This window comes from Dama dama, chromosome 32, assembly GCF_033118175.1.
Source record: "Dama dama isolate Ldn47 chromosome 32, ASM3311817v1, whole genome shotgun sequence".
Taxonomy (NCBI): Eukaryota; Metazoa; Chordata; class Mammalia; order Artiodactyla; family Cervidae; genus Dama; species Dama dama.
In genome coordinates, this window is record NC_083712.1 from 39,697,844 (window position 1) to 39,719,532 (window position 21,689).

At 48.4% G+C, this 21,689-nt stretch overlaps 1 protein-coding gene across 2 annotated transcripts in view; it reads left to right on the forward strand.

Moving 5' to 3' along the window:
* Positions 1-21,689, forward strand: part of PLEKHA2 (pleckstrin homology domain containing A2) — a 67,203-nt gene that overhangs the window by 15,426 nt on the left and 30,088 nt on the right. For both annotated transcript variants that reach the window (XM_061134847.1, XM_061134849.1), the window contains exon 3: positions 19,666-19,722. In XM_061134847.1, coding sequence (XP_060990830.1) covers positions 19,666-19,722 — 57 coding nt within the window. The remainder of the gene's footprint in view (positions 1-19,665; positions 19,723-21,689) is intronic.

Below are 21,689 nucleotides of genomic sequence, written 5' to 3' on the forward strand. Positions count from 1 at the left end.
CACACAATACACACACAACACATACAACACAACACACAATACACACAACACACAGCACACAATACACACAACACACAACATACACACAACACACACAACACACACACAATACACACACACCACAACACACACACACGACATACACACACGACAACACATATAACACACACACCACACACACCAGAACACACACACCACACACACCAGAACACACACACCACACACACAACACACACACACCACACACAACACACACAACACACATGTAACACACAACACACACACCACAACACACACAACACACACACACAACACATACAACACACAAACAACACACACAATACACACAACACACAGCACACAATACACACAACACACAACATACACATATAACACACACAATACACATACAACATAACACACACAACATACACACAACACACAACATACAAACACAACACACAACATACACATATAACACACAACATACACAACACACAACACACACACACAACACACAATACACACAACATGCACACATAACACACACAACACACAATACACACAACACACATAACACACAACACACTCAATACACACAACACACAACACACACCATACACGCAACACACAACACACAAACACAACACACACATATAACACACACAACACACAACACATACAACATACAAACACAACACACACAATAAACAACACACAACACAAACACACATACAGCACACTCAATACACACAGCACACAACATACACATGTAATATACACACCACACACATAAACACACACAACATACACATATAACACCCACAACACAGACAGCACACATACACACAACATGCACACACACAACACGCACATACATGTACAAGAAGCCACCCCACATTGTAGAAAAGGAAGCTCATCTCTCCTACCCCTTGGGGATCTGGTGTCTTTTCTCACCATTGGTAACTTTACAAAATTTCAATGTATTTTATTTACTTATAACTCTATGTAGTTTAGTTTTTAATGATGGCTGTCATTGCAGCTGGCTTGCAGATTTCCAGAAATGTAACAGTTGACTCCGTGAGCCAGTGTGAACTGAGTCTGTCACAACAGTGAAGTAGGTGTTGTTGTCATCTGTTTTACAGATGAGAAGGTTGAGCTTCAGAGAGTGTATGTGCTCTTTTTTAAAAGTTAATTTCTGTTAGAGTGTAGCTGCTTTACAGTGTTTTCTCGGCTTCTCTTGTACAGCAAAGTGAATCAGCCACACATGCACATGTCCCCTCTTTCTTGGATTTCCTTCCCATTTAGGTCACCACAGAGCATTGAGTTGTGGTCCAGTGGTTAAAACTCCGAACTACCAATGCCAGGGGGTGTGCAGGTTCGATCCCGGGTCAGGGAACTAAGATCTAGCACGCCGTGCAGTACAGCCAAAAGATTAAAAACAATTTTATTAAATTAAGTTAAATTACAATTAAAAAAGAGAAAGGATGCAGGAGTTTAACCCTTGCAGAAGTCCAGCAGAGGCTGGCAGGGCTGGATGCCGACTCTGGACAGTGCTTCCCGTTCCCTCTCGGCAGGACTGAGTCTCGTGGCCACTCCTGCTCTTCCAGTCTGGGGCCCCGCCCCGGCAGAGTGTGACCTGGTTCCCTGAACTGGACAAAGGTTGGACCTGTTTGGATCCTGGGTGGGAGGTGACTTTGGGGGCCACCCAGTTTGCCACAGATGGGAAACGGAGGCTCACACTGGCACTGCCTTTGGCAAGCAGGCAGCAGAACTGGGTGCCTGGCTCAGGGTTCCGTGGGGTCAGGCACCGAGACGGCGCCTGAGGCTCTTTAGCGCTGTGCCTGGAATCCCTCGAGTCATCACTAGTCTGGGAAAAAGTTGCCCTGCTCCTGACTGGGGATCTCAGGTCTTTTTTTTCTGGCCCTGTGAGTGCTCTTGGCTCTTTCCTTCCTGCTGCCCTGGATGGGATGGGGCCCCAGAGCCTGGCATGGCCTCCGGACCTGGTTGTGGGTCACGGCCGCGTGGGAGTCGGGGGTGGGCGTGTGGCTGAGAGCTGGCTCTCGTTCAGAGACTTGGGAAGAGGAGAGGCTGAGTATTAGGGGAGGGCTCTGTGCCGTAAGATGTGAAAGTACAAAAAATCCGGGGGCTCACCCGCTAGAGACCTTTGGCATGTGTCTTGTGGATCTGATGGCTGGGAGAAAACGCTCTAGGTACGGACAACCTACTCAGGTCACTGCCACCAGCTGCCTTCTCCGGGAAAGTTATTGTTGTTGCTCACTCAGCTGTGTCCGACTCTTTTGCAGTCCCATGGACTCTAACCTGCCAGGCTCCTCTGTCCATGGGGCTTCCCAGGCAAGAATACTGCAGTGGGTTGCCATTTCCTCCTCCAGAGGATCTTCCTGACCCAGGCATCAAACCTGTGTCTTCTGGCCTTGGCAGGCAGATTCTTAACTGATAAGGCACCTGGGAACCAACCCCCTTTCAGGGAAAGACTTAACCCTAAATAGAAGCCCCGTGGTTCACCCACATCCCTGGTAGCCCTTCTGTGGGCGTCGTTCATTTAAAGTGCTGAGCGTGCGAAGTGAAACCCACACACAGTCTCTTCCATTCTGGACGGACTGGGAATGCTGGCCTCCTAGGACATGTTGGTCTTGGGTTTGCCTTTGGGCTCTGCTGCATCATTTTCCTGGCATTGCTCTGCACGGGTGCCCACGACTGGGGCAACTCGTCCGCTGGGAAAGGAAGTAGCATTTAAGGTGCTGCCTCCCCCCCATGAGAGGGATTGGAATCAAATATTGGTTGCCAGTAGATGTGGCTTCTGAGAAGCCAGGGCTGAGCCCTGGGCTGGGGTCTCTGGGTCTTATCCTTCCCCTTTTCTCTCTTTGTGTATCTTCTCCTGCTCACCTGTCTTATTAGCTCAGGGGGTTAGCTCTTGCTTTCTACTAGGACTGTTCTCAACCCAAATTCATGTGCTTGGGCGGGGTGGGAGGAAGGCTCAAGAGGGAGGGGCTATATGTATACTTATAGCTGATTCATGTTGTTGTTTAGTGGAAACCAACACACCATTGTAAAGCAATTATCCTCCAATTAAAAACAAATAAGGAAAAAAAAAAATTCAGGTGCTGGGGGAATCCTGCCGAGCTCTCTTCCCCTGAGAGTGGATGGATCCCCCAGGACCACCAGGTCACTGTCTCAGATCTGGACTGTTGCCAGTGCTCAGGAGTCCCCTGGCTCTGTGCTGCCCTCTGATCGGCTGTCTGTGGTTCCAGAACCTGCAGTTCCCTGGGATGCTGTGCCTCGGGCCTCCTTGCCGGGGTCTCTGGGGTCCACCTCTGAGGCTCTTCCCACCCTGCCCAGGCCAGCCTTCTGAGCCTCTCTGACCCCCTGCACTGTGCTAGAGCCTTCTTCGAGCCTGGATTACAGATAGAGCTTGTGGTCCCTGCTCAAGATTCTTTACATTTTCCCTGGAAGCAGAGGTTTCAGCTGGCTGGCAGACGCCTAAAAAAGGAGAGACTTGCTGTGACATAGCAATAGTTCAGAACATCGTACTTCAGTTGTTAGCTTTAGCCCTTCATTGTGTTAATGGCCAGACAGCTGTTCCCTCTAAAAGCTAGATCTTTTTGTAAGCTGTAAAATGGTAGAGTGAGCATTTATACTATGTGCCAGGCACCATTCTAAAGAGTTCTTTGGGTTTTTGTTTTTTTTTTGAGTATATGCATGATTTTGGGCTTCCCTGGTGGCTCAGACGTAAAGAATCCACCTGCAATACAGGAGACCTGGATTCGATCCCTGGGTCGAGAAGATGCCCTGGAGAAGGGAATGGCTACCCACTCTAGTATTCTTGCCTGGGAAATTCCATGGACAGAGGAGCCTGGTGGGCTACATGTAGTCCATGGAGTTGCAAAGGGTCAGACACAACTGAGCAACTAACACATAAATACATGATTTTATTGCATAATAGTTTGTAGGCGTTTTGGATACAAGTACTGTAGGACCTTTTCCAACAGTAACATTTAGAAAAATGTTTTTATTGTCTTTGCCTCACTCTCAGACTTATACTTTTATTTTGTATTTAACTTTTATTGGCGTATAGTTGATTTATAATGTTGTGTTAGTTTCAGGTGTATAGCAAAGCGAGTCAGTTATATATATATATATACATGTATCCACTCTTTTTTAAGATTCTTCTTCCCTACAGGCTTATTAGGTTTTCATTTCATTCTGACAGGTCTATTTGGCAGGCATCACTGTCCTCATTCTAAAGGTGGGGTGGGTGAGGCAGAGAGCGGAGGAAGTTTGCCCGTGGTTATGTCATAAGAAAGTGGTTGAGCCAGGATCCTAACCCCGGCTGTCTGACACCAGCTCCCCTGCTGTTATGCCTGAGAATGAGGCAGTCGCCTTAGTGTTGCTTGGGAGGAAGGAGAGCTTGCAAAGGTGAGTCTCTGATTAAGAAAGAGAAGCTGGGGCACTCTCAGGGCTGGGAGGTCCTCGAGGGCATGTGCTTGTCTGACTTTTGATCACTGGTGTCCAGTATTTGATATATGTGAGCTCATTGAATGAATGAATGAATGAAAGAGGCTGTTAAAGAGATGCCTTTGTGAAATGGATAGTGTCCAACACTGCGATCCTGGAACTGGGGACAAGAGCCTGTACCAAGCGAAGGCTCTGCAGAGTGAGGTGAAGCAGAAAGCAGGGGGTCAGAAAGAGAGGGGTGGAAGGCGATCCCCAAGAGCAAACCTGGGTAAGGTCGGTCTTTCCCTATGGAGAAGGACACTGGGGACTGTGTGTCATCGCTGAAGGCCTTAAGTTTATAGGGAAAAGGAGATACCTACTCTAATAGTTTCGGTATTTAATAAGCTGGGTTTTTTTCTGAACCCAAGTCTCTGACCTATGCCTGTTTAAACCCCTTGGAAGTCGCTGTTTGGGAGCCTGTTTTTACTACCACTACTACTACCAGTATCACTAGCTGCAGTTATATCCACTGAGTGGGTCTGGTATACCAGCCATTGTGCAAAATGCATTGCATGTTATCTTGTTAAGGTCCTCTCAGTAATCCTGAGACCTGGGAAATCCAGCATTTCCCCTTCAAGGTACAGAGATGGTCAGCAACTTTGTTCAAGGCCGTGCAGGTGGTAAGCACAGAGCCAGGTCTGTCTCACTCCTGTGTCTACCCTCTTCACCTTTTTTTAAACAATATTAATTTGGCTGCGTGAGATCTTTCAGTTGCGGCATGCAGGCTCTGAGTTGTGGCATGCAACTCAGTTCCCTGCCCGGGGATAGAACCCAGGCCTTCTGCGTTGGGAGCTCAGAGTTTTAACCACTGGACCACCAAGGACCACCACTGAGCCCTGTATTCTTCACCTTTGTCTGCCTCTTTCCTCCTGATACATGTGCTCAACCCTATGCTGATGTGGAGGAGATGACGTGGAGGGGAATTCAGAGAGGTCTTTGCCACCAGAAAACTTCAGATTTAGTTGGCAAAATGAAAACAGCACACAGAAAACTACAGCGGTAAAAATGCCAATCCATCTTTACAACAAGGTAGCATGTCATCGGACTTCCCTGGAGGCTTGGACAGTAAAGAATCTGCCTGTAGTGAAGGAGACCTGGGTTCCATCCCTGGGTTAGGAAGATCCCCTGGAGAAAGGAATGGCAACCCACTCTAGTATTCTTAGCTGGAGAATTCCATGGACAGAGGAGCCTGGCGAGCTATATAGTCCATGGAGTCGCAAAGAGTCAGACACGATTTAGCGACTGAATAGCAACAATCTCGTTTGATTGTGAGTTACTAACACACACACACACACACACACACACACACACACACGTCATTAAAGTGAACAGCCCAGATGTCACTAGTTTGGATGCTAGAGAAGGAGCTGCAGTTTTCCTCTGTGCTGCTGGTCCAGGGAAGATGGAGGGCCAGGAGGTGGAGTCTCGGATGGAATGTTCCCAGGCCTGGGAGATGAGAGATCAAGGATCAGGTTCTGACTCTGGCCCTGAGGTGTTTTGTATGTTAGGCGAGTCATTGTGGGCCCTTTGGGTGATTCTTAACCCTTCCATTTTCTAAGGGACTGGGACTAGAGCGGGATCTTCAAAATTCAGCATCATTATTTATCACATGTTTGCTAAATATGCCCCATATGCCAGGCACCAGCCTGGATGCTGACGCTGCAACAGCGCCTAAGACAGAGTCTGGGCCTTCTGTGCGGCTTGCGCTGTAGGTGAGGAGATAGAGGGTTAGATAAAACTGAGGCAGGGAGAAAACTGCTGGGCCCCCCTTCATGGAGGGGCGGCTTAGATCCAGGTCTGCAAGGGTGAGTGAGGTTAGAGTTGTTATTGCTACAGGTGATTCACATTTGTTGTGCATTTTGCAGGTTGAAGTGTTTTCACTTAACAGTAGCCTGGAGTGCTGCAGTCCACGGGGTCTCAAAGAGTCAGACACGATTTAGCGACTGAATAGCAACAATCTCGTTTGATTGTTATGCAGCCTGTCTGGAGCAGAGCTGAAGTGGATAAGGAAACAAGGGGACAAGGAAACAGCGCTGCTATAGCGCAGGGGTGGCACCCAGAAGGAAAGGCGAGCTTGCCTGCTTCGAGGGCGTTCGGGATTCTGAGTTCCCCAGAAGACCAGGACTCACTGAAGCTAGGATTCGTGGCAAACTCTTTATTAACAGAGCTGGCTACAGGACAGGGAAGGGGAGGGAGCAGACGCGGGTCAGCGCTCCGGCAGAAGTTGGCAAACGATGGGCTTAGCCTTTTGCTCTGGGGCACTTGAAGTTGTCCCAAGGGGGCTGGCTTCCGCACCCCCCAGGGTGGACCGTCAGGGTTCCGGCCCTGCGCAGGTGGGTGGAATGGATTCAGTAGCTGAGGACAGCCCTCAGATGGAAAACAGAGATAGGAGGCCATCGCCGCGTCTGCTGGGGAGGGTTGGTTGTGGGTGTGTGTTCGGCGGGTATGTGTGCCAGGCCAGGTACAGCCTTGAGTGCCTGATAAAGAGTCTAGAATCTCTGTGCTGAAGTATGCAATCAAGTTGCTTTTAACGCCAGACAGAGGTGGCACCAAACAGGTAGAGGATGAAACCCATTAGCTCTAAAGGACCCTATAAATGGAAAGTTTCAATGTTATTGGTTATGGCCTCTGACTTGGTTCATGCATTTAAAAATCAATCTGCTGACAACATCAAGGACACAGATAATGCCTGAATAGGGACAGGCATTGGCTGGATTTCCTGTCAAACATTACAGTGATGTCATGGCAGGTGTGTTTTACTTTAATGTTGGTCCTTATCATGACAGAAAAGGAGAAATTCCTTCACTGGGCTGCTCTATTCTTTTACCAACTGAATAACCAACTCTGTTTCAGTTGCATGACAACACTTACATTGCACTCTTGTGATGCCCATCTGGATAAGTAATTGTGAGACTAAATCATATGGCCCCAAACAAAGGATAAATCGAAGCATGAAAACAGTATTATTGCACTTCAACAGTTGTTCTTGTCAGATTTACTACATAGATTGTGTTTTCTCTCTTTTGCCAAAAAATAGGCAGATGCTCTTATTTTCCAAAGGCCATGATGTGAAATCATCACCATAGTATCCAAAAAGATGACATCTCTCCTGGTAACTCTTGGACCCTGATAAAAGCCGTTTGCTTTTTTTTTTTTTTGAAGCTGAAAGCAGTTCTTTCCTTTGAAAGGGACGGAGAGCTTTAGCTGTATTGACATAAAGATGGATATTTGGCAGCATTTTAGTAGAAAGAATACAGAAGAGTGGTAGAAAATGATATTAACATATACTATGGCATGGACAATAATTTTGCCTTAAAGGCTCGGCAAAAATTGCCACGTTTAAAAACTTGTGCTTTCTGTATTGGAATCCTCCTTGAGCAAAATTTCCCTGAAATCCAACAATATTCAAAAGATTTGGGGGGAGTATACTATTTTATTAACATTTGATTTCTTTACCGAGAGTTCAAGTACGTACTCGCCTTATGTTCAGATTTTTGAAATGAAGGTGAGATGGAGCAACAGGTTTAAGGTTGCGATGTGTTTAACACCGCGCAGAGGTCCTTGGTTGCTAACAGACTCTCCCCTTGACTTCAGACTTGACGCAAACCGTGGGAGTCTGTCAGTGTACAAAACCCACTGGATTCAGGACAAGCAGTAACAGGCAGATTGGCTAACGCCAGTTCGGATTGAGGGGGCCAGTCTGAAGCAGTCTGAAGCAGTCCCCGGAGGCTGGGGAACGTTGCAGTTCAAGTCCAGGAAAGGTAGATGAGAACAGCCATTCTCCTGATTTCAGAAGTCAGCCATTGCTGATTTCAGACACGTTCCTAACAATGTTTAAAAGGTTTTGGGGAAATTCCCTGGCTGTCCAGTGGTTAGGACTCAGTGCTTTCCCTGCTGTGGGCCCAGGTTTGATCCCTGGTAGGGGAACTAGGGTCCCTCCAGGGATTTTACGTGGCTTGGCCAAAGACTTTTGCATGATATGCTGAACCTGTGAAAATGCCAAGAACCAGGAAGATAACTTGCTTTTAAAAATGGCCAGTACACACACATGGTATATAATTCAAAATCTGGGAGACCTGATTTAGTGACCAGTTTTTGCCTCCCACTCCTGGCCCCCAGCCACGTGTCTCCCTAACCAGAGGCGGCCAGTGTTTCCACGCTTTTGTGTGTTATCTGTCCAGAAATATTCTCAGCATATAACTTTCGTGGTGTATCTTTCACATCCGCAGAAATTTGGGGGACAGAGTGTTTTTAATGCATGGATTTTATGTAATCGGTATATTAACTATCCATGTAAACACATGATTTCAAGGGTTAAGTGGAATTTCTGGCATGCTTTTGTCCATTCTGGGTTAGAGTAAGAATTCTGAATTCCTCTGGGAAAAAAAATTCCGCAAAGAAGATTTCAAGCAACAGATCTCGGTTTTTTTTTTCCCCACCAAAATGCAAATTCTGCTTAGGGTAAATTATTAAGTTGATGTTTTAAGAATTAAAATAGTGTAGGGACTTTTTGAGAGTTAGCATAAAATACTATAAGTGCTCTATATGCTTTCTTTGGTAATGTTAGTCATTTAGAAAACTTCTTGTTTTTATAACAAGATGTTCTTTGTTTAAATTAAAAAGAAGTAAAAACTAAGAAGTACTTTGGGACAATCATGTTAGTCGTTTGCATTCAATTCAGTTCATTCGCTCAGTTGTGTTCGACTCTTTGTAACCCCATGGACTGCGGCACGCCAGGCTTCCCTGTCCATCACCAGTTCCTGAAGCTTGCTAAAACTCATGCCCATCAAGTCAGTGATGCCATCCAACCATCTCATCCTCTGTCATCCCCTTCTCCTCCTGCCTTCAATCTTTCTCAGCATCAGGGTCTTTTCAAATGAGTCAGCTCTTTGCGTCAGGTGGGCAAAGTATTGGAGTTTCAGCTTCAGCATCAGTCCTTCCAATGAATATTCAGGACTGATTTCCTTTAGGATGGACTGGTTGGATCTCCTTGCTGTCCAAGGGACTCTCAAAAGTCTTCTCCAACACCACAGTGGAAAAGCATCAATTCTTCAGTGCTCAGCTTTCTTTATAGTCCAACTTTCGTGTCCATACATGACTACTGGAAAAACCATAGGTTTGACTAGATGGACCTTTGTTGGCAAAGTAATGTCTCTGCTTTTTAATATGCTGTCTAGGTTGGTCATAGCTTTTCTTCCAAGGAGCAAGTGTCTTTTAATTTCATGGCTGCAGTCACCATCTGCAGTGATTTTGGAGCCCCCCAAAATAACGTCTGTCACTGTTTCCATGGTTTCCGCATTTATTTGCCATGAAGTGATGGGACCGGATGCCATGATCTTAGTTTTCTGAATGTTCAGTTTTAAGCCAACTTTTTCACTCTCTTCTTTCACTTTCATCAAGAGGCTCTTTAGTTCTTCTTTGCTTTCAGCCATAAGGGTGGTGTCATCTATGTATCTGAGGTTATTGATATTTCTCCCAGCAATCTTGATTCCAGCTTGTGCTTCGTCTAGCCCAGCATTTTGCATGATATACTCTGCATATAAGTTAAATAAGCAGGGTGACAATATACAGCCAATATACTCCTTTCCCTATTTAGAAACAGTCTGTTTTTCCATGTCCAGTTCTAACTGTTGTTTCTTGACCTGAATACAGATTTCTCAGGAGGCAGGTCAGGTGGTCTGGTATTCCCATCTCTTTAAGAATTTTCCACAGTTTGTTGTGATCCACACAGTCAAAGGCTTTGGCGTGGCCAATAAAGCAGAAGTTGATGTTTTCCTGGAACTCTCTTGCGTTTTTGATGATCCAATGGATGTTGGCAGTTTGATCTCTGGTTCCAAAGAATGTTCAAACTACTGCACAATTGCACTCATCTCACACACTAGCAAAGTAGTTTGTATTACTGATTATTAAAGTCCAAGCAACTGAAGAGACAGACGCTATGAAGCTTAACAGAGGTTTTACTAATGTAGAACCGTGGTGATGACTGTTCTTAGTTTTCTTAAAATTTGTTTTTGGTTATATTGTTGTCAGGTTTTGCTTTAGATTGGAACCTTCAGCGTTTGTTTAGTGTATCTGTTGTATACATCTTTTTATATAGTTGTTTTTTATAGTTGTTTTGTATAGTATGTTTATATAAACAAATGTATTTTTTACTATTTTAAAAAGTGCCTCTAACACAAAGCAGGTGATTTCGCATTTGCGAGAAATGCTGTGTATCAGATTCTGCTTCAGCATCCATCGTGTTAGTTATATCAGCGGAGCACAGGACAACTTGATGAACTCATTAAGCTGTGTGTTAGGAAAAAAAATCCCCTTTTCTGAGCCTGTGTTACCACTAGCTCTGACATTGTTGCTGTGAAGATAAATGAATAGGAGAGTGCTCTGACAAACTCTCAAGCACTATTTTAGAGATGCTACTTGTTCAAGTTTGTTCTGCCAGTGACGTCAGGATGGACAGGGAAGTGAGAACCTGGGATTGAAGATAACAGTGAGGAATTTGTCCTAGACCTTCCCGCGGTGTCTGCAGGGGGTGGTGTGGGGGGAACAGAGAGGAGGGGTCAGATCTGAAGGCTGTCTGAAGGAAGTAGGTAGCAGGCTTGGTGACTGACCCAAGGGTGAAGTAGAACAGTCAGCGGTGTGTTGCCCGGTTGACTGGGGGAGAATGTCGAGTGGCTGATGGATGTGAGGAAGTTGGGAAGAGAACCGTTTAGATGGGGGAGGGGATGTGATGATGGAGCTTGAGGCAAATGGGCTGGAGGCTGAGTTGAGGAAAGGGACAATGAGACGGCTTGTTGAGTTGAAGGTTTTGGCACCATGTCCGTGGCCATCAGTTGGCGTCTTGGAGCTTGAACGTGTCCAGGGGATTAAATAGAGCCCAGGCCTTCGACCAAGTCTGAGGTCACTATCACCAGCCTTGGAAGAGGGAAGTGAGGAGCTGGGGGTTGTTGTGGCCAAGAGACTGACACTTCATGACGTCCATCCTGGCTGAACTGGGGCTGGCGTGTGTCCACTGGAAAGAGACAGCCGGATAAGAGCATGCAAGCCTTACCCCAGCGCAGCCATTTACGACACATGATTGACTTTTTATTTTATTTTTACTATTTTTTAAAATTTAAATTTACTTATTTTTAAATGGAGGATAGTTGCTTTACAATATTGTGTTGGTTTCTGTCATATATCAACATGAATCAGTCATAGGTGTGCATATGTCCCCTCCCTATAGGATTGACTTTTAAAAAAATGCTTATTTGGTTGCACCAGGTCTTAGCTATGGCATGTGGGATCTAGCTCCCTGACCAGGGATCGAACCCCAGCCCCCTGCACTGGGAGCTCACAATCTTAGCCACTGGACTACTGGGGAAGTCCCAGGATTGACTTTTCTTGAAGGGAAAGATTGAATGCATATTTGACCTGGAGAATGGAGAGAGTAGCCATGGGCTTTTCACCTTTCCTCACAGCATTCTCGTTTGGGCTTCCCTGGTGGCTCAGACGGTAAAGAATCCGCCTTCAATGCAGGAGATGCAGGTTCAATCCCTGGGTTGGGAAGATCCCCTGGAGGAGGGCATGGCGACCCACTCCAGTATTCTTGCCTGGAGAATCCCATGGACAGAGGAGCCTGGTGGACTACAGTCCATGGGGTTGCAAAGAGTCGGACACAACTGAGTATCTAAGTCAAATTGGTACCAGCAGCTGGAACTCCCGAGCAAGGGAAAGACATGTGTTTGTCTCAGAGCATCCGGTAAAGCATCGCCCACCCACCCACCCAGAGCTTGGGAGTATCTCGCTTACTTGCCTTTGGGTCATTCTCATGCCAGGCCAAGGCTGGGATGTGGACAGAGGACATCAGGGTCTCCCCTCCCTCCATTCCCATCACACCGCCCTGCTTACTGAGCAAGTCTTGCTTTTTCGAGTGTCTGTGTCTGGCCTTGGCTGCTGGTGGTTCAAGTTGTGGTTTCAGTCCGTGGGCGGCCTCGGTGCCTCATGCCCCGGCTCTGGAATTCCATGTCCACCCCTTCCTCCTCCCACTAGTTAACCTTGGGCCAGCTGGTCCTGTCTGCCAGGCACCCGGGAAGCACGGAAGAGAAGGCGAGAAGGGCCAGCATCTCTCTTTCCCCCTGCTCACTCTCTGAATCCTGGTCTTTTGGAGTTTGGCATCCAAGAGCCAGTCTGACTAGTTCCTGCCCTGCCCAGTTTGGGCAACTGTTTAGGGCCTCTTGGTGTAACCCTGCTGGTCCTGCTCTTGTGTTTACCTTTCGGTGATAATCAACTTGTAGATGCTGAGCAGGTCCTGGTCAATGTGAAGAACTGTCTCATGGGAGGTGACCTGGTATAAAGGATGGTGCATGGGATTTGAGAACCAGGCGGGGCTGGGTTCAAATCCTCATGAGACTACATAGTACTTGTGTGACCTGGTTAGCAACTTGCTTCACCTGCTCCATCCTGAGTTTCCTCATCTGTGAAATGGGGTTGTCAGGGTGAAGTGAAGTGACCTTGTGCAGCAAGCCTGGTGCATAACAGACTTGAAACATTTGTCAGTTTCACCTTCCTTTCTCGGGCTGTACTTGAGTAAGGAGTAAGGGGCTCTGTCTGTCTGTCTTCACTTGACTTCTTGGGGAAGTCGTTTCCCCAAGGTGAGGCTTGGAGGGCTCCTGGTGAATGACCAGGCAGCTGCAGAAACTTCTAGCGCTGACGTTCCCTGAATTTTGGAATCTGGAGATGGGTCTTCTGGTCATTTCTGTGTTCCCATTACTCTCACTAGAGGATGGGGACATTTTTCTCTTTTGAGAAGAAACAACGTTGCTTCTAGAAATAAAGGCTCCTCGGGGAGATATACCCCATCTCTGTGGGCATCTCCACTTTTTCCTTGGTGTTCAGCCCTCCGCTTCCCACTCTCGGAAGTGGGCACTCCCTTTGGGACCTTAGTGGCAGGAGAACTGTTGAGCAGAGACCAAGGGTTGGCGGCGTCTTCATAAAACCATCCAGCTTCAACAGGAATGTGCCCTGTGCCCTACATTGTTCCAGAAAATTCAGAAGCCCGGGAAATGTACAGGCTGCTCCTGACTCCCAGACACCCATCGGGGCCCTGGGATCCCCCCGCCCCCCACTCTGCCCACGGCCGGCTTCTTCCTCTTCCCTGTTGGTGCTGCTGCAGCCACCGGCTGACTCTGGGCCGCAGCTGGGTGTGGCCTCTCTCCCCAGCTGCCTGGGCTCCAGCGCAGAGTCAGCAGGCTGGGTGGCGTCTGCAGTGGGGGTGGGGGTGGGGAGGGGTGGGGGGCCTCAGACCTGGCCGTGTGGTGGAATCTCCTGCGAGCTTAGAAACCTGTCACTGCCGGCGCCCCTACCCTTTATGTTAAAACCCTGGGAGGAAGCGCAGGCATTGAAGAGAAAGCTGCTCAGTCATGTCCGACTCTTTGTGACCCCCTGGACTACACAGTCCATGGGATTTTCTAGGCCTGAATACCGAAGTGGGTAGCCTTACCCTTCTCCAGGAGATCTTCCCAACCCAGGGATCAAACCCAGGTCTCCCGCACGGCAGGCGGATTCTTTGCCAGCTGAGCCACAAGCGTGGGCATTACTTGTGGACAAATCTAGCAAGAAGCTGATCTACACAGGCAACCTCCCCATCAGCCTCTGTCTTCACTCCTGTCTGCTCAGAGGCCCCCGGTCCGCTCCCTAGTTCCTTCCTCAGCTCCTTCCCCAAGGTCCTTGACCCCGTTTTACTTGGGGCTGTCTCCCCCTGCACCCAGTTCCTATCCACAGGAACTGCCCCCCTCCGGCCCCAGGACAGGGGAACTGCAGACTCAAGTGACGACCAAGTTCGAACTTGAACGTGTCTTCCCAAGGACACAGTGTTTCCCAGTGGAGAGGAGCTGTCCTGGTCATCTAGTGTCACATGAGTGTATGCGCGTGGATGCTCAGTTGCTCGGTTGTGTCTGACTCTTTGCGACCCCATGGACTGTAGCCCGCCAGGCTCCTTTGTCCGTGGGATTCCCCAGACAGGAATATGGGAGTGGGTTGCCAGTTCCTCCTCCAGGGGATCTTCCCAACTTAAGGGCTGGTTTGGGAACCTAACTGCCATGCAAATTGTGTTTTAATTTAAAAATCGAAGAGTCTCCTGGGTAGAGAAAGATTCTATTCGTGTCCTCAATGTGCTTAAAATCTAGCGAGAAGAGACTTAAAGGCATAGTAAAATACCCTCCAGTATAAAACTCAGGGCTGGGGGATTCCCTGGTGGTCCAGTGGTTAATTCAGGGCGTCCACTGCCAGGGGCAAGGGTTCAATCTCTGATTGAGGAACTAAGATCCCTCAAGCCACCAGGCATGGCCAAAAAAAAAAAAAAAATCCAGGACTAGATTTTGTCCTGTAAACCAATTGTTCTCAAACTTGGACCCATTGAGGTATCACTTGGGGACATTTAAAAAATGTGCATGTTCTGGGAATTCCCTTGGTGGTCTGGTGGGCTGTCACTGCTGAGGGCCCGGGGTTCAGTTCCTGGTTGGGGAACCAAAATCTAACAAGCCATGTGGCAAACAACTCCAGCATGTTCTGACTGCCTTCCAGTTGATTCTGATTCAGTGTTTTTTGGGTGGGTCTTTTAAAACAAGCGCCCTAGGAGAGGCTGATGTGCATTTCAGGGAGGCAGTTCAGGGAGGGGGCAGACAGGCTGCTGTCAGAGGATGCTGGGATGCGCTGAGATGTGGCTTTGTGAAGGCGGGGCCTCCCGTCCGTCCCCTGGAGGAGACGGTGTGTCCCCAGGTGGGCTCTGACACCCGGCCCTCCCCAGGTGCAGGCTCCCAGCGTTCCTGCCCTGACATCTGGCTTCTCAGCTCAGGCAGCTGGCACAGTCCTCCTGGACCTGGAAGTGTCCAGCCTGGAGCTGCCACTCTGGCAGCGAGCTGTCACCATTCATCTCTGAGGTCCAGCGATCGGAGCAGACACCACGCCATCAGTCTGGATCAAGCCTCGGTGATCCTGTTTTGTTTTCCCCCCCGTCACTCACTTCCCCCTGGGTGAGGAGCACAGTTGGGGGCGGGGCGGGGGGAACTGCATTTTCAGACACGCGTCAGATTTTCCTGGCCTCCAGTGGTGCAGGGAGGTGCCTGTGATCCTAGGAGCAGGCAGGCAGAGGGAGAACCGTGGTGAGGGGCTGGGGACACCTCCACCCTGGGCTCGCTGTGCTGGGAGAACGACTGTGTCCTCTCCAAAGCCAGAGAGCTGAGGGCAGCCAGGGCTGAGGGTGGACCGCCCTCCCTCCGGAGAGTGGAAGGGAGATGAAGTCGTTGCAGTGGGATGGGTTCATATCTGGCAGGACGTGTGGGTTTGTGTCTTGAGTGTCTCCTCAAATCCCACTTGATGGCTCGTAATTCCAGCTAGGGCTCTGGAGGCCTCTGGCTGTGGTCTGGGGTGAGGAGACTGAGTTGGGCAAGAACGGCTCCGAGACTTGGCGTCTGCGTCTCGTAATTAGCGCCACTGGTCGGGGATGGAAGCTGCCCTGGGCCGGGCTCCGCTGTTTACCCTTATGTAACTCTCACAACCAGCCCAGGAAACAGGGCTGATGAGCCCCGTCTTCTAGGTAGGGGAACTTGCCTGCGGGCCTAGGACAGTGATGTCTCAGCTAGATTTCCAGCCGCTTAAGTTAGACATGGCAGTGTGCTGCTTCTAGGGCTTCGGGGTGGAAGTCAGGAGAACCCGAGCCGGGTGTGTGACCTCGGGCAGATCCCCTCAACACACGACTCACTTCCCTCAAGTGCACAGCGGGGGCTGGGGGTGGGCCAGGCGCCCGCTGGCCATGGTGGCCGGTGGCGGTGTGTCCCCGGGACTGTGCCAATGCAGCCAGCTGTGGGCAGCTTCTCTCTGCAGAGCTGTCTGCCTCGGGTGGTTCACGGCCTCCTCGGAGGCACTGTCCGCTGCTCACTGGCCTCTTGGAGTACTGTGTTTGGAATTGGATTAAGGGGGTATAGATTTCCCTGGTGGCTCAGACAGTAAAGAATCTGCCTGCAATGTGAGAGATCTGGATTCAGTCCCTGGGTGGGGAAGATCCCCTGGAGGAGGGCACGGCTATCCACTCTAGTATTCTTGCCCGGAGAATCCCATGGACAGAGGAACCTGGAGAGGCTACAGTCCATGGTGTTGCAAAGAGTCAGACACGACTGAGCGACTAACACTTAAGGCTACTAGGACTATCTGTTGTTATCCAATAGAGAGTTTTCTTTGAAAAAACAAAACAGTGCAGTCATTATGTCATTAAAAAAATGTGTAAATCCAGTCGTCCATATTCAAAATGCTGATTCAGATACTCAAGGGCAGCTTTTAGATTTATGGCCTCATTTGCAAAAGAGAGGAGATGTCCTTTCTTTCGCTAAATTTCTAGGGCTCTGAGAATCCTTTTATCGCAGTTTTATCTCCATCCATTTTCTTATGTATAGGAAGCTTCACACACTGCCTTACTTCAAGTGATGCCTGTGAATTTAGGTTGTTGGACCTGGAAGGACTCTTCCCTGCTATCTAAGGTATTTCTTAAGGGCAATCTCCTGGAATGACAAGTCATCCCACTGTTGACCCTTTAGGAAATTTACTAGATAGTGAAGGACCGGGAAGCCTGGCGTGCTGCTGTCCATGGGGTTGCAAAGAGTTGGACATGACTGAGCGACTGAACAATGATCTGCAACCATTATCCTAGATTTGCCTCTGTTTATTGCTTTGAGATGACCCCAGGTCTTCAAAATAGGGGCTCCCAGATTATTGTTTTGAGGCTTACAGCAATAGTTTAAGAGGTCAGCAGGGAGTGGATTCGCCAAGTTATATATGAGAAACTCCACAGCTGTGATTTCTAATGATGGCCATTTCTTTGGTACGCTACCACCCCCGTGTTTTATTTATTTTTTTCCCAATTATTTTTATTAGTTGGAGGCTAATTACTTCACAATATTGTAGTGGTTTTTGCCATACACTGACATGAATCAGCCATGGATTTACATGTGTTCCCCATCCCGATCCCCCTTCCCGCCTCCCTCCCCATCCCATCCCTCTGGGTCATCCCAGTGCACCAGCCCCGAGCACTTGTCTCATGCATCCAACCTGGACTGGCGATTTCTTTCACACTTGATAATATACATGTTTCGATGCTGTTCTCTCAGATCATCCCACCCTCGCCATCTCCCACAGAGTCCAAAAGACTGTTCTATACATCTGTGTCTCTTTTTCTGTCTTGCATATAGGGTTATTGTTACCATCTTTCTAAATTCCATATATATGCGTTACTATACTGTATTGGTATTTATCTTTCTGGCTTACTTCACTCTGTATAATGGGCTCCAGTTTTATCCATCTCATTAGAACTGATTCAAATGTATTCTTTTTAATGGCTGAGTAATATTCCATTGTGTATATGTACCACAGCTTTCTTATCCACTCATCTGCTGATGGGCATCTAGCACCCCCGTGTTTTCATCCCTTCATTTCTGACAGTGGAGAAGTTAGAGAGCCAAGAGACTGTGTCAGGGTAGAACATTGCCAGACAAGGTGCCTGTGAGTTTCTTGATGTTTTAATAATGCATTTTTTTTATACTGTACAGATATTCCATTTAGTACTCATAACTGCCCTTTGAAATAGACTGAAGAACTATGTTTTTCTTTCCTTTATTTGCCCCCTAGATTGTGTGACTCTGTTCCATATTTATTAAGAAAAGAATTTGAAGTGTCATCAAATAAGATAAAGCCAACAGGGATATCAGAGCAGTCAGGACAATATATGTTTTATTACATATACATATATATATATAAACTAGGTAACACTTGTTCAGAGTCATATATATGACTATATAACTCTCAGTTCAGTTCAGTCGCTCAGTCGTGTCTGACTCTGCGACTGCATGAATCGCAGCACGCCGGGCCTCCCTGTCCATCATGAACTCCCAGAGTTTACTCAAACTCATGTCCATTGAGTCGGTGATGCCATCCAGCCATCTCATCCTCTGTCGTCCCCTTCTCGTCCTGCCCCCCAACCCCTCCCAACATATATGACTCTAAACAGGGACAATTCCAAGTGGTTTATTTTTTTAATATTTATTTATTTTATTTATTTGGCTGTGCCAGGTCTTAGTTGTGGCATGAGAGATCTTTAGTTGTGGCACGCAGGATCTTTTTCTTCTTTAGTTGTGGCATGTGGGATCGGTTCCCTGACCAGGGCTGGAACGACCCTTGCATTGGGAGCATGGAGTCTTAGCCACCAGGGAAGTTCCCACAAGTGGTCATAAGTCTATTAACTCATCCTTAGAACTGTCTGGCGAGGTAGGTACTATTATGATCCCTGTTTTTACAGAAGGGAAAACTGAGGCTTAGAGATGAAGGAACTTATTCACAAAGTGGTGGAGCCCCCACTTTTAACCACTGTACTAGAATACCTCTCTAAAATAAATGAGGCTCAGGGAAACGTTAAGTCCACAGACCGTGGCAAGAATTATACTGTGGTGAGGTGAAGAAGGTAAGTGACTAGAGAACAAACTTATGGAGAGATGGTGGGAGAGGAATAGTTAGGGAGTTTGGGATGGACATGTACACACTGCTGTATTTAAAATGGATAACCAACAAGGACCTACTGTATAGCACAGGAAATTCTGCTCAATATTCTGTAACAGCTTCACTGGGAAAAGAATTTGAAAGAATTTAAAAAAGAATAGACACATGTGTACGTACAATTGAAGGGCTTAGGGCTTCCCAGGTGATCCTAGTGGTAAAGAACCCACCTACCAATGCAGGAGACGGTAAGAGATGTTTGATCTCTGGGTCGAGAAGATTCCCTGGAGTAGGAAATGGCAACCCACTCCAGTGTTCCTGTCTAGAGAATCCCATGGACAGAGGAGCCTGGCAGGCTACAGCCCTTGGGGTTACAAGGAGTTGGACACAACTGAAGTGACAGCACGCACACATGTATAATGGAATCACTTTGTTGTACACCTGAAACTAATACAACATTGTTCATCAGCTGTACTCCAAAATAAAATCAAAAGTTAAAAAAAAAAAAGAAGTGACTAGTCAAGATTGCAAAGCCAGAAAGTGGCATCGACAGAACCAGACTCTCAGCCTTCCTTAGTCCTGTATCCACTGCCTCGCATAGCATCCTTCTTCAAACGCAAAACTTATGTCTTTCAGAACCTGGCAATTGGGGCAGGAGCTGTCGGATCTCTGCAGCTGACCTACATCTCGAAGGTAATGTTGGCCTGGAGCTTTGGGAATTCACGGTCTGTAAGTAGGTTTAGTATCTGAACTAGAGGAAGCATACACCTCGGCCATCAGCTCCTGGGGGTCTTGCTGGGCTGTGATGTGCTCCCTGTATGCCCATGGAAGCCTGTAACTGACTGGGGCCAGGTGGCCTGTGGTCAGCAGGTTCTTGGAGGGTGATCTTGCAGCCTCTCACTCCTGGGACCCATTAGTCAGTGATGCTGCCAGCTCCTGCAAAGGAGGGATGGGAGGTGGGTGGGCAAAGACTGGGACATGATCTTTTTTTTTTGTAATTGGGACCAAAAGGAACACAAACACAACAGCGAAAAAAAACCCAGTGACTGTAAAGGATTCTCCCAAAGCGTATGGTTCAACTGGCATGGCTCAGAAAGTGCTGGGGTGGCCCTGAAAGTTTATCCATGGGCTGGACCAGATCACTGTGGAGGGGAGCCTGGGAGGGCCCCAAGGAGGTGCCCAGATGTGCCAGGAAACCACTCAGCAGTCAGAAAGCTGGAGGGTCTGGCAGGCCAGCTGACAGTCCATTCCTGGTCCAGTCTGCACAGAAGAGGCGAGAGCAACCCCTTTTCTGGGCTGAGACCTGGGTGGGGGCTGGGGGGCTCCACGTGGATGGTGCCCACACGGAGCTGCTGAATTCAGCTTTGTGTAGCTGCCCCTCCCTGGAGCAGGCACTGGTGCTGACCTGTGATGCAGCAGTGATAAAAATAAGAAGGCTGGGGGATTTAGAGCCTTGCTAGAAGGAGGAACTGTTCATCCAGCGAGAAGAGTCAGGTGGCCCCCAGCCAGCACCGAAGTTCTGGAAGGCCCTCACTCAGGCCTCTTGGGGACCTCAGCTTCCTTGTCCACATTCTCCCCTCCTCGGGGGATGGGGCTCTGAGTGGCTCCTGGCTCCTCTCATAACAAGCTTTGGGGGTCCTTAGGCAGCCCTCCCATTTCAGCTGGGCCAGAGGGGAAGGCAACTGCAGGGGTTGCAGGTGGGAGTCCAGCAGAGGTGACTGGGTGCAGGGCAGTGTTTGGGCGCCTTAGAGCGAGGAGGGAAGGACCGGGAGAGGGGAAGGGCCTAGGAAAGCAGGCAATTTGCATGCTTTGTGGTCAGAATGTGGCTGCCTCCCCGCGGCCAGAGGCCGGAGCCCTGTCTTGCTGTGAGCTCATTAGGTCATTTCATTAGGAAGTTGGGAGAGAGAGAATTCAGAGAGTGAGGAGCAGAGAACCTTAAGATTAATGAAACTCCAAACCATCTCCCGTTTGAGAGGGTTTTTTTCCCCTCCTTCCTGATGGGAGAAGAGGGACTAAAATCTCCTGCAGAATCGTGATATATAAATGCAGCTCGGACAAGGGTTTCTCGAATTCTCGGCTTCGGAGGGCTGCTTCCTTTAGCAGGAGGGACCTGCCTTTTTACCCTCCGTGGAGGGGAGAGGCAGGCAGGGATGGGTTTTGCAAAACCCACAGCTGCCAGTGGGTCAGGTTTCACCGAGAGGAGAGCCTTGAACTGCTTGCTGCCTGACCCAGTGCCAGAAAGCAGGGGTTTTCCCAGAAAAAAAAACATTTAGCCTGTGCTGGTATCAAATTCAGCATTCCAGGTTATTTCTTGTTAACCCCTAGGTGTCCCCTCCCCAAGGAATGTGTTGCACCAGCAGCAGTAGCCCGGCTGTGGTGTGCGTGGCCTCCGCTAAGGGTGCTTGTCCTTGTGGGCTGGTGTTGGGAACATCCATCTTCTGAGAGGCTAACACAGAGGAAGGTTCTGAAATTGATGTGTCACAGCAGCAGGGCCAGTTCTCAGGCCAACTAGAAAAAGATGGATGCTGGCCTTTGACTCCACCCACCTCCCCGCTTTGTTTGTGGGTCCTTCTCTTCCCCGCAGCCAGCCCCGCCTCTGTTAACGGGAGTCCTGGCCTGACCCGTGAGGCCAACCAAACTGAAACGTCAGAGTCAGGAGC